This window comes from Nyctereutes procyonoides, unplaced genomic scaffold (assembly GCF_905146905.1).
Source record: "Nyctereutes procyonoides isolate TBG_1078 unplaced genomic scaffold, NYPRO_anot_genome, whole genome shotgun sequence".
Lineage (NCBI taxonomy): Eukaryota > Metazoa > Chordata > Mammalia > Carnivora > Canidae > Nyctereutes > Nyctereutes procyonoides.
Window position 1 is genome coordinate 30,968,347 of NW_026575142.1, and position 13,569 is coordinate 30,981,915.

At 43.3% G+C, this 13,569-nt stretch overlaps 1 protein-coding gene across 1 annotated transcript; it reads left to right on the forward strand.

The window, feature by feature from the left end:
* Positions 1-270: 270 nt before the first annotated feature.
* RPRM (reprimo, TP53 dependent G2 arrest mediator homolog) lies at positions 271-929 on the forward strand. Its single transcript, XM_055308290.1, has one exon. The coding sequence runs from the start codon at positions 437-439 to the stop codon at positions 770-772; it is 336 nt and encodes a 111-aa protein (XP_055164265.1). The 5' UTR covers positions 271-436; the 3' UTR covers positions 773-929.
* Positions 930-13,569: the final 12,640 nt, after the last annotated feature.

Here is a 13,569-nt window from a genome sequence, read left to right on the forward strand (position 1 = left end):
CCGGCCCGGCCCCGCCCCCTCCCGCCGCCCCGCCCCTCCCACCGCCCCGCCCTCCCACCGCCCGCTGCACTTCTCGCTGCCCCCCGCCGCCCCTCCCGCCCCTCCCGCCACCCCGCTCCACTTCTCGCTGCCCCCTTCCCCTCCCGCGGCCCCGCCCCTCCCCTCCCACCGCCCCCCCTCTCCCGCCCCGCCCCGCCCCTCCCGCGGCCCCGCCCCGCCCGCCGCCCCCCTCCGCGGGTTCCGACAGCCCGCCGCAGAGCGAGCGCGGGAGCGGCACCGCCCGGGCAGGAGCGCAGGGCGCAGAGCGCAGGGCGCAGGGCGCAGGGCGTCGGCGAGGCTCCGGGAGAGGCAGTCCGGAGCCCGGGCACCCCGCGGCCGAGCGAGCGAGCGAGCGAGCGGCCCCGGCCTCGGACCGCGCCTGCCGGGCGCCCCCGCGATGAGCGCGGCGCCGGACAACCGCACGGACGCGGCGGGCCTGCTGCTGGCCCGGGGCGGCGAGGCGCTGGCGCGCGCGGTGCGGTGCTGCACGCAGGCGTCCGTGGTGACCGACGACGGCCCCGGGCCCGGCCCCGGCGGCCCGGACGAGCGCAGCCTGTACGTCCTGCGCGTGGTGCAGATCGCGGTCCTGTGCGTGCTGTCGCTCACCGTGGTCTTCGGCATCTTCTTCCTCGGCTGCAACCTCCTCGTCAAGTCCGAGGGCATCATCAACTTCCTGGCGAAGGACCGCAGGCCGTCCAAGGAGGTGGAGGCGGTGGTCGTGGGGCCCTGCTGAGCGCCGCCCGCCCGAGCCCCGGCTGCCCCGGACCGTCGCCTTCCGGAGTGAAGCGCCCGGTGCCCGCGGCGAGCGGCGGGCCGGGCGGTCGGGGCGCCGGACTCTGGACGCTGCGGGAGCGCGGGGCCGACCGGGCGCGGCCCTTGGGTGGGGGCAGGGGGGCCACGCTCGCGGGCGGGGGCGGGGGGCGGGGCGGGCCCGCGGCGTCGATGGCCGCTGTGCCCCGCCCGCCCGGCCCCTGCCCCGGCCCCGGCTCGGGCCCCAGCTCCGGCCCCGGCTCCGCGGGCTCAGCGCCGTCGGCGGGGTTCGTGCTCTTCGGCTCGGACACGCGTGTGAGAAGCCCTTCGCCGCCCTAGGGGCCCGTTTGCCTGCCGGGGTTGGAGTCCTGCTACCGGGGGGGGGGCTGCGAATGGGGACCCGGTGACTTGCTGCTTCTATCGCGTTTCCGGGGGGCGGGGGCAGCAGCGCCCCAGCAGCCCCGGGCACAGACCGCGCTGGAACTCGCAGCTCACGACCGCAGGGTCTGCGCCGCGGAAGTGCTCTCGACCTTCCTGACACGCCGTTCTGACTTTCCCCCCCTTATTTGGCATTTCCTTAATAAATGCGAGGCTGCAGCGTGTTGCTCCCGGCTTCCTCGTGCTCTTTCTGGGCTCCCGGCGGGCGGGGGGGGGCACGGGGCGGCGAGGAGCCGGGGCGCGCGGGCTGCGGGGCACGTGGGGGGGCGCCGGGGTGGGCGGGGGGGCGCCGCGACGGTCCCGGGCCGGCCCCGCCCACGCGGGCCTCCTGGAGCTGGCCAGGGTGCTGAAGGCGCGCCGCGGGGCCGCACGCCCGAGCTCCAAGGTGATGGAAAGAGGAGCCGAGAAACCCGCGACCGCGAGAACGGCCCAACGGGTACAATCCCTTCAAGCTTCAACTTGGTGAGAGCAGCTCATCCTTGCACCTGGGGTAGGGTCCTAAGCGTTTTCAAAAAAAAAAAAAAAAACAAAAACAAAACAAAACAAAAAAAAACAAAGCAGCCTCCATGCTGGAGCAATGAAAGACTTCACAATAGCAGATACAAGATTGACTAAAACTAAATAATGATAATGCACCATTTACTCAGGAAGAGGCACCAGGGGTGTAAACCTGCAGTTTGACTCAAAGATCAGGATCAGGGATCCCTGGGTGGCGCAACGGTTTAGCGCCTGCCTTTGGCCCAGGGCGCCATCCTGGAGTCCCGGGATCGAGTCCCACGTCGGGCTCCCTGCATGGAGCCTGCTTCTCCCTCTGCCTGTGTCTCTGCCTCTCTCTCTCTCTCTCATGAATAAATAAATAAAATCTTTAAAAAAAAAAGATCAGGATCAAAAGGTTTGAGCGTCCTTTGACATCCCATGTGCTACTCAGTAGATGTCCACTTCACTCTCAACATAAACCATGCCAGGGAGTATTGCCTTCGAACGGTTTTTTGAATGCTGATACGTTTCAGGCTTAAAAAAAAAAAAAAGGATTTTGAAGCCTTGCCTGTTGTTTCTGTCTTCCTACCTGGGAAGGGTTTGCTTATTCGTTTTTGTGTTTTGCACCTGGCGAGGGGAGCAGAGTCAACCTGTGGTCAAGGCTGAGTCACGGAGGGCAGCTTACTTGTGTTAATGCGTAGGGCAGGAACTAGAGGCTCCTTATTTTGTGGACGGTTTCAATGGCACCAAGTGAATCTGCTGCCTCCACGTTTGAAAGCGAGAAACAAGACAGAGCAATCAGTTCGCGCTGAGACAAACCAGACATTTAAAATTAAACTCGGGTTCTCTTTTTTTTCAGTGGCTGCAACATCTGCCAAGGGTTCCTTCTTCATGCACATTTACTAGCCCAGCAGTGAATTCGTTGTTCTGGTGTAAATCTATTTGGGATAAAAAAAAAAAAAAACAATCAATGAGAGTTTGTAGGACTCTTGCTATGTGCCCAGCTCTGCAAGGTGCATGTTTACAGTGAGTTTCAGACACAAAAATGTTTCGCACTTCCAGGTCCATTTTCACTTGCTTGTGTACAATAGACATTTCGATTTAAAGCCAAAGTCCTGAAAATTGCAAAAGGGGCCTGCTCAAACAACTCTATGACTACCATCTCCTCTCTCAATACCATCCATGTTTGTTTGCCTTAATACTTCTTTACACTTCTTTCCTCCTCCCTATAACTCAAAAGAAAATTTAGTTTCTTCCTACCTCAACTGTCCCAAATTTATTCTCTTACTCTGAGAAATTATGAGTGTCAGACAAACCAGAACCTGGAAAATTTAGTCCTTAGGTAAAAAAAAAAAAAAAGTTAACAGAGCTCTGTGATCCATGATTTATGCATCATAGAGAAATGCACACGGTCTGAAAATATCATAGCCCTGGGGACCATTTCCTTCCAACAACTCTTCTCTGCAGCCCTTAGATCCATTTGTTACTTAGAGAGATGCCAAGTGGTTCTGGTTTTTATAGATGAGGCGATATGTGCAAGAAGCTTTTTACACTCCCTATTCCCTGATGGCCACATGGCAACCACTTTCTCGTGCCCCACGCCACTCCCTGCCTCATCCTGCCTTTGGCTCTCTCTCTTTTTGATTCTAACAAATACGTTAAATGAAACTTTTTAATCCTGCCCAGAATGTATGGAGCATCTGTCCTTTCCCACAGTCATGCTGTAAAGGAAAGTGAGTTTTTAAAAGTCACTCTCTGTATTTGACCTAAGAAAATAATTTCAGCCTTAAGAGACTGGGAATTGAGAGAGATAGATGCAAACAGGCAGGTTATATCATCCCACGCTTAAGTCCACCATTTGGTCAGTAATTAGTGGGAAGCCCTGAGAGAGAGAGAAATGGCTTTCTGTAAAAGCTTTCTAGATTTGACATAGTCCATGGGGAGGTATTTGATACTTCCTGAAACCCTCCTGGAAATATGGCAGAAGCAGGGAGAGGTTTTTGTGAGACTCAGCAAGTGGATTAGCAGGGTTGTAACCCTTCTCAGGCTGTGCAGCCAGCCACTGATGCCTCTGAGCCTCAGTGGCCTCCACATAAGGGGCTTAGCCAATAGTTGATAGTGTTATTTTTCTTATGATTCTGATACAGACCATCCCACTGTCCCTGAAAATGTATTAAGAACTTGGGTGCTAGACACCTTGAGGGAGCTTGAGGGAAGACGAAATATAAAGGCCATGATACTGTTTCAGGTCTAAGATCAGACTTGCTCCGGGGGACAGTCCCTGTGCCTGATTATTGATTTCCGAGTCACTCTGACCTCTCCTTGAGTCCAGAGTCAGTCCTGTGACGTCTTCCTACACTAATTGTGAGTAAGGAAGGGAAAGGCACATTGGACTATGATGAAGAAAACTTTGTTCCAGTCTCTGAGTAGTCAAGTGGCCTCATCCCTAAAATGAAAAAGATGGATTCCAAAAGGACATCCTACAATTCTACTGAATTAACTTGTTTAACATTTTCTTGTCTCTTAAGATGTTTCATACATTTCTTCATGAGGGAACTTAGAAATATATTGTATCTTTCCAATCTTGGTCCTTTGGGTAGAAATGTTTATCCCTGAGAATCAAGCGCTCCTTAACTCGGGGTACGTTACTTACAATAATCAAAGCACAACTTCAGACACCCAGCCAGGCCTCCAAGGACAGCAGTTTCTAAACTGACAAATCACACATCATCTAACCAATGCCTTACGTATTCCAGATCTCTATATTCTCACAGGATGGCACAATGAAAGCAGAGCCCTTTGAATGAGGGAGCAAATAATTGGCAAGTAGATTCATCTAGATCATGCACAGTCAAGCTAATATGTGCTGTTGTTTACAGCAACTTCTCGGGTGTTTGAAGACAAATCAACAACCAATTTTCTCCCCCAAAGCATTTTCCCCTTTGAGCTTCTGCAACACCACACAACAGCTGCTCCACATGCAGTTTAGAGCCTTCGTTAGCCTTGGCTTATTATAATTGTCATTTTGGGGTGCAATGCCAGGAAGGGATTCCAGAGCTCAGTTTCTTTTATAAGACTCAAACCTAGTTTGAAAGCTTCTGTTGAAGCAGCAAGTCTAAAGCAATCCCCCAAACAGGAATCAACAGATCTTTTATCCACCTGCCAAATCCCATTTAGATATGTGCACAATAGCTCAAATGGGATATGTTTTAAAGTCAGCTCCAACAATAGTAATTGTTTTCTAATCCCTGAATTTAAATGCTCAATGGTTAATTGCTTCCATGGCCCATCTCACTGTCTTCCTTTCCAAATATTTTTGTATTGTTTTAAATTCTTGAAATATTTGAAAGTCTAAGATTAATTCTATAGCATCAGCTAGGTTTAAAAATTCTTAGAAAGTATAGTCTAGAAAAATTAAGTATGTGATATTATCAGCAGGCCCTGTATCATTTATGGTGATCACAATAGAAGTTTAAATTTACTACTTGTATTTGATAAATTCAGTACATTTCAGAGGAAGTTTCTACAAGGATTGTTGTAAGGATAACCAGATGCATTTTTAAAATACTCCTCTGTAAGCTTGCAAACAGTGGCTTGCTTCTAACCTAAATAATTCATACACAATGAGAATAAACAAAGCATGTATTCATTTTTCTGCTTTTTTGTTTGTTTGTTTGTTTGTTTGAAGAGATGATGGGTAATTTCCTTCTCTAAATGTCTATATGTAAGTGCCTATTTGCTGAAATATTTTTGAGCGGGTAAATGCAGGCACAAAGCGATCAATACATGAAAGGTCAAGCCATCTGTGATAATGCTGGAACAAAACTCTGCCCTATTCCCATTTTAAAGCAGGTTTCCATTAGATAGTATTTTCTGAACTCGTAAGTCAAACAGATAGTGTTTGTCAAGCACTCATGTATACATGGTACATTACAAGTTACTACTAAGAAAATAAGATGATTCCTATTCATTTGAGCCATAAAACCAGGCACAAATAAACACACATGATCTACCCCAAAGAGTCAAATAATAAAGAAGTTGCTCCTATTTACTATTTCTGGAATTCATGGTGATATAAATATACATGCATAATTTTGCTCTCGTCTACGTCAGCACACTTTATAACAAGCAGAAAATGTTAGTTTGTCGTGTCAATTTTTTTTTGTATTTGCTTTCCACCCTCACCAATTCCTCTTTCATTATGTACTCGCTCACATCTAAAGATATACTGCCCTGAAAGAGTCATTGATTTTTATCAGACCAAGACTCAGATGTCTGATTACTATGGGAAAAGAATCCCTCTGGGATCTAGAATGTCTCTTTTGCTTTATTTATTTTCCTATAAATTGAGCAGGATCATGCAGTTCATATTCTAAATAGTATTGATTAAGGCAGGTACACATGCACACACTCATATAGTCTGTTTCCCACATTATATACTGATGAAATAGATCCATCCCACCACCGTAGGCTATAAGTAAGTATCGCTTATCCCCCAGTTGTTTTACACTATTTGTTTGCAATAAAATAACACATAGAAATAGTTGCAATAGTCCCAAAATGTTCAGTGAACAAGATTTATGCGAGGTGCCTGGAGTCTTAGTCTAGATCTTGACATATATGTTTCAATCTTCACCTAAGAACTGGAAAGAAAAAAAAAAAGCTGAAACCCCAAGAGACAGAAAAGTCAAAGATTATATATTGCACAGCTTAAAAATCTTTCAACACTAAGTTAAGAGAAATGAGAGGGAAACCTAAATTTGAAGAAGACCAATGAAAACAAAAATAACCCATTAAGTCTCTAGAAATTTACAGGCCAATTATGAATTCTCAAAATGGTGACTAGGAAAGTATACATTTAGAGGATTTAAGAAAAGGATCAAAGACTACCAGTATAAGTGCAAGCAATGCTAGAAGAATGTAGAAAATTGTTAATTCCTCCTTCAATTCTCTTTCCTCTCAGAGTCTTGCACCGATTGCAAGCATCCTGTGAGCTAGTTCAATTAACTTCTATCCAAAGGTCAAAGAGGCCTTGCCAGATCTTCTTAATTATCAATAAATATTTATTATTTAGTATCCCACATAGGCATGATTCTGTACTAGCTATGAACTTAGACCTTGGAAGTTGAGTGCAAATGATCATGGAATTTAAAGGCGCCTTCAGGGGATTCTGGGATCCCCAGCTGTCTTCTGCTTGATTTGTGTCCAGGTGTCCTCGGTGATCCTGATACATACGAGCTACACATACATGTGACTTTTCCCCTTACAGATGAAGTACTCACTATTCTCTATAATTAATGTGGAGGCCTGAACGGCTCAAACAACTCAATTTGACTTTTCCCCATGCCTTCAGGTAGCACACACAAGGCTCGTTGTACATTATATATTCAAGCTCAAGATAAGCATGAATATGGAAAGCCTAAAGAAAGTGCTGTAACTGAATTTCTTGAGGCTACCTAAATTTTCCTACAAATTCAGCTTGGGAATACATGTTTTATTCATTTCCCCCACCATGAATTTTCAAGGGCTGAATAATTAACAAAAAGGATCAAGTGTGAAATTCCCTCCCTCACATTCCAGAGGTGAGCTTAATGCATTCTTGTTTTAAGTAACATAAATACCTTCTAAATTTACAAAACATCCAACCTATAATGGTTTAAATTAATTGAGACTCTTTGAGTTGCTATCAACATAAACTCAATTCAAGCTGACTTTAAATAGGATGCTGAATTTACTGACTTGTGTGATTTGCAAGACCAAGGATACAGCCACTTCAGCTGTACAAGAAGCTGATGTATGATGCCATCCAAATTCTTCCACCACCTCTGTCTTTCAGCCAAGCTCTTTCCACGTGGTGAGAAAAGGGGGAACAAAAAACGATCCCCTCCTCTAGGCCCACACTCACATCTTACCAGCTTAACAACTGTAACAAAAAGAAACTGTCTTCCTGGGCAAACTCTGGCCACGTGCTACTCCCTGAACCAATCTCAGTGACTGGGGTGGATGCAGGAGGAAGGCTGTAGTGGGTCACTGCCATCCCTGTGGTGAGAGGGAGAGAACAAAGGGAAGTAGAATCAGTTCTCTTCAACCATGAGTCCTCACATAAGAGATTCTGCCATCAGAAGAAGCAATAGGCTGCTGGATGTCCTAAAATGATTCTCACCCAGTTTAAAGGAACCAATGCCAGTTAGCCAGTGATGGAGCCAAGTTAACTGGACCTATATCTCCTGACCCTTAACTCATATTCTTTTAAAACACTATTGATTCTATCTGCTGTCTTTCAACAAGGTTCAGTCGCCTTTTTACATTTCTTTCATGATTCTGTGTCCGTGCTGATGTAGCTCCACATGCCCCGGATAATGGCCTGGATTTCTGGGGCAGGCATTGCCACCACCTTGTACCCAGTGATCTTAATTTCGACCAGTCATCTGACATCTCCATTTTTTTATGAAAATAAAATCATTTGCCCTCCCTAGACCTGGCTAGGCATAAAAATGTCCTTGAGATGGTAAATTTTATGGTAAGAAAATCTTTAATATGATCAATTATTAAACGAAATGAAGCAGATTTATTTGCTGCAGGACTTCTCTTTTAAGCTTTCTGACTCTCCCTGGGAGAGATAAAATATTTAGCATTTCCAAGTTGATCTGAAAAACTCACTTTGATGGGCTCTCTCTCATGACCCATCTTCCTTGGAAAGGCTGCTGCTCTGTAAATACATGGGATTTTTTTTTTTTACCTTTTTTGAATCCTTTACTCTGTTTCTAAATTGTCCCTTATCTGAATTCATCCTAATCCAGAGAGTTGGCTTAGCTTACTTATCTGCAGAGAAACTGAACCTTCATTGTTCATTTCTTTGGGTTTCCAGCTGCTTTATCTGTTCCACACTTTTGACTTGGGGAATTACCTAGTCGACCAGTTGCTCTGCAACCTGTACTAGTAGGCCTCTTCATTCTTAATCACAAATGGGGAGGGGAGCTGATGATGTACTTGAGAGAGGAAATCTGTCAACGGTAAAGACTGGTGTTTAGAAGCTTGTTTTTCACCCAGCTCATCACAACAGGTAAGCTCATCTCATCTTTAGGCTTCCAACTGTGAAAGCCTGAATCTGAGGAAGCACAGTGTTCTCAGTAGAGTCTCTGCATTAGCAACCTACCTAATGGCCTCTAAGGCACATGTGTACAAACATAAAACCACTCCCCCTTTTTTTTCCCCTTTTCTCTTCTCTTTCTTTTCTTTTTTTTCTTTTTATTTTGTTTTGTTTTGTTTTGTTTCGAATACTCTTTTTCTTGGCATGGTCGCCCTCCTATATTTGACTATGTCTTTTTCGGAAATGATAACCTTAAAAACAAAAAACTAACAACTTTCAATAGTTAATCTAAACCACTATATCTAGACATATGATTTACTTTATGGTTAATCTTTGACTGATTGCTTTATACCCAATAGTCTGATTACCCAGTTTTTGTTCAGTAATATTTTTCTTTCTTTCTTTTTTCCTTTTTTTTTTAAGATTTTATTTGTTCATGAGACACACACACAGAGAGAGAGAGAGAGAGAGAGAGAGGCAGAGACAGGCAGAGGGAGAAGCAGGCTCCATGCAGGGAGCCCAATGTGGGACTCAATCCTGGGACTCTGGGATCACACCCTGAGCCAAAGGCAGACTCTCACCCACTGAGTCACCCAGACGACCCAAAAAAACTTTGATTTTTTAAAAAATAAAATTGAATGGGATGCCTACGTGGCTCAGCGTTTGAGCATCTGCCTTTGGCTCAAGGTATGGTCCTGGAGTCCCAGGATCGAGTCCCACATCGGGCTCCCTGCATGGAGCCTGCTTCCCCCTCTGCCTCTCTCTGTTTCTCATGAAGAAATAAATAAAATCTTTTTAAAAATCTAAGTTTTTAAAATATTTTCTCAATAAATAATACATTTTTAAAATGTTCTTTTATTAAAATTGTCTAACATTTAGAAGATTTATAAGAAGAAACTTTTAGGGATGCCAAAGCAATTAATACCTCGTGAAAACAAGGTATATCACTTTAAATGATAATATATAAAGAACCAAATAGTAATATTAAAAATTTGAAAATTTACAATTGAAATGTAGTCTCCATTTTAAAGGAGAGTTTACTGAAGTATTCCTTCAGCTTTGGGATCAACATCTACTGCAAAATTAAACTAGACCCACATCTACCTTTTGCATGAGATCACACACCTTAAATTTTATAATACAGAGATTAAATTATGCTGAATTCTTTGCATGTTTTAAATGTATTTTTATTCGCCAACAACTTCCTTCCATTCTACAAAGCAAAGACTTCACTGACTGTTGAAATAAAGAAAAGCTATTCAAAAGATGAACCTTCACTCTTTGATAAGGAGTTTCATTTCATGCTTAATGTGCTGTATAGAGAAAGAAAGAAAATATTAACAGTGTTCCATGATTCAATGATTTTTGAGATAAAAATATTTTCAATTTATAATTCTATAGATTCAGAAGGAGTGCTTAGACACTGGAGAAGTGCTATAAAAAAGGCTTTATGAACACCAAAGGCATTGTCTTCTTAGACTATGGATTACCTGTCATGTATCAGTCATGTAAGAAAGGCTGAGTGAAGTTAAAAATTTGTAATATTCTCATGTTTTGATGAACTGTTATGCCAGAATGTTAGGCCCTTCTCTAAGACAATCTAACTTTCTTCTATCCTATGTTTTCATTTAAGAAATTAAAAGTTACTATTTTAAGAGGGATTTTGCTTCCACATTGTTTCCCAAGCACTTAGAATATGATATAGTCCTGTTGTCTACATTCTCCTCTTACTATTGTCCTCTAGTTGGATTGTATTATTGACATGGCTGATTTTCAAATTTCTGTTTGTAGAAACTTGTAGGCATCTACAAATTCTTATTGATTACTGCCATCATCATCCATTCATATGAATGACTGATAACTGCTAGTATTGATCATAGTTGGTACTTTACACATGTTACTTCAAATTCCTTACGACTCTAGAAGTTATAATTATCCCACTCCCACAAATGAGAAAACGGAGGGACTGAGGGTAGGTAGTAACTTATCCAAAGTCACATAACTGAACTGTTCTTGAGCTAAGATGTAAACCCAGATCTGAGACATTACAAACCAAGAGCATTTCCACTATGTCATTCTGCTAATTCTTCTGATTGACAGTAGGGAAAGTTCCAACTTTTTTACACACAGAGCTGTGTCATTAACTTGGATCCACCCCTACAGCTTTGAGTAATGATTTCACATAGAGGAGAAGCAAAGCAATTTATCATTTTGGTAGATTTAGAGTTTGCTAGTAGCAGATGGTTCTAGGATGTAAGAATGTGGGTTTTAGGAGGCAATTCAAAATGAGCCTCAACTTGTCCAATTATATAGCCTTCTTACTTGGAAATGAATAAAGATTTAAAAAAAATATTTTCTCCTTGAATTCTGTAATTCTAAAGTCCTCTAGTGTTCATTTACATTGCTTAAACATTTTTTGTTGTTGAAAATCTGCTTACAATAGTTTTGACTAAAATATTTTATTCTAAAACATTGGGGATTATTTGCGTGATGTCAACAAATGTCCTTTAAAGTTAAAAGACATTTTTGTAGACTGGATTTGCTTATAAAGTGATACTAATTTACTTTATGCAGTTTTACTACATATTTCTTCTAAGCACTTTACATGTATTGGATCATGCGGTCTTTACAATCATCGTATGAGGTATTTTTTATTCTCATTTATGAGGAAATTGAGGAGTGGAAGGAGAACATATTGACTGACTAAATCTGGATACCAAAAGATTCTGAGATACTTGAGTAATGGTCTGACTTTAATAAGATAAAATTTAACCTGGGAAAATACAAGGTTCTCTGTTTGGATCTAAAAAATAGCTGTACAAGTATAGGCTGGAGAAAATGTGGTACATCAACAGACCATAAATACAAAATATGTAAGCTTTTGTTCAATAAGAAGCTCTAGATTAGTCAGTGGAGTACTGAGAGAGCCAAAAACGTGTGAAAGCAAAGACTCTTGCAGGGGCAGGCCAGAGGCCAGCTCTCTTCTGTTTCTTGATGATTCCAATCTTAGAGTGGTTCTGGTGCCAATACCATATTTTTTAAAAGTTGTAAACAAACTCAATGTATTCAAAGAAAGCAACTACACTGGCAAGGGTTCTAAAACCATGTTAAATGAAAAATGGTCAAAGGAGTAGTAGTGTTTACCATTGAAGGAAAACCAAAAGCCTCAGGTTTAACAGAATAGCCATGCTCCAATGTCTGAGGAACCGCCGTAAACAGGAGGGATTCCATGCGTTAAGTATACACTCAAGTAGGAATGTTGGCAACAGTGAGTGGAGCAAGCTACACACACAGAGGATTCAGCTCTTAATCAGAAAGATTTTTCTAATAGCTGGAGCCTGTGGAGACACTAAATCCCCTATTTCTGGATGCCCATTCAGCAGGGATGCTACAGAGGAGATTCAAGAATGAGACAGACTAAATCTTTGAGTGAGGTACCTTCTAGTCCTGTGCTTTCATTATTCTTGATTCTTCCCTTTTGGATAGGAGACTGCAGGCACCTGGTGCATGGCTCTGCTCTCTGGCCAGAACAAGCAGCGGCCTGCTCAGGGACTTTGGAGTCACAAGGTTTTGGCAGAAGTAGTAAGACCTGGGGGTACAAATCAGAAGGCGGAGTCCTCCTTTCTCACTCACATGCCTGCTTTTTCTTAGAACTTCTCCATTGTGCTAAAATCATCTTCTACTACATCTTGGCTGTAAATACTGTAAGTTTCTGATCTTAATTCTAAAGGGAGTACTCCTAATTGGTTTGTCCAGAAGTTACACTCAGAATGACTTTAAAATTATCTTACTGAGGCAGGTGCAGACATAGCAACTCAGCTTTCTCCCAAGTTCAAAGGCTAGTTCTAACATTTAGCTCCTGCTTCTAAAGGAAAATTAAGCTAGCTTGGGGCCACCTATTTATCCAAAACAAAAGGATCCCTGGGGTACAGACTCATGGATTTAACAGAGTTTTGTTTCCATACTATATGACTAAAAGGCATTAATGGATAAATCATTCTTTCTAATGCAGCACAAGATGTGGTCTCTGCCACACTAAATAATCAGATATAAGAAACATTGCATTGTTTCAGGGAAAGAAAACTTAATACCTTCATGTCTCAAGGCCTGAGAACACACACAGAATCCAAGCCTGTAAATTATAGCGCTGTGTTTTAGAATCTGCATAGCACTGCAAAGAACACAGTCCCTGCTCTGAAGGGTAGGAAGTCGTTGCCAGTGTGCTGTCAGAATTTCAACGTATCTTTCCATGAAACTATAGTTTAGCTCCTCAGAAAAGAAAATTGATTAGTTTTCCAACAAGATTAACGTTTTAGGCTAGAATCCTCTCCAGATGGCAGACACGTTCTCAGTAGACACAGTCACATTGGAGACATGAAGACCACCTTTCTGAAAGTGGATTGATTCTGTTCATCTCATTGGAAAGAGATGAGGTGGTAAGTTTCACTGCGCAGGAGACCAATCATTTGTCCTAAATCAAAATCAAAATCAGTTCTGTTGGAATTGTACCACTGTGCTGCTTGTCTCTGATCCCTGGCATAAGAGCCTTAGATACAGGTTTTATGGTATGCAAATACCTACTTTTGGAAAAATTTGCAATACTCCCCACGCATTATCTGCTTTTTAAACATCATTGATTTCAATAAAGAAAATGTTATACACTTAACATTGGTAAAATGTCTTCTTAATGGTTTTATGTTTTATAATAAAAGGAGAAAAGTCATGAAATCATAAGACATAAGTTGTCTATGTTTCTAGGTGACACCACTCCTAAA

Excerpts from the sequence above, each read along its gene's own strand:
- RPRM (XM_055308290.1), top strand. The coding sequence starts at position 437 with ATGAGCGCGGCGCCGGACAACCGCACGGACGCGGCGGGCCTGCTGCTG.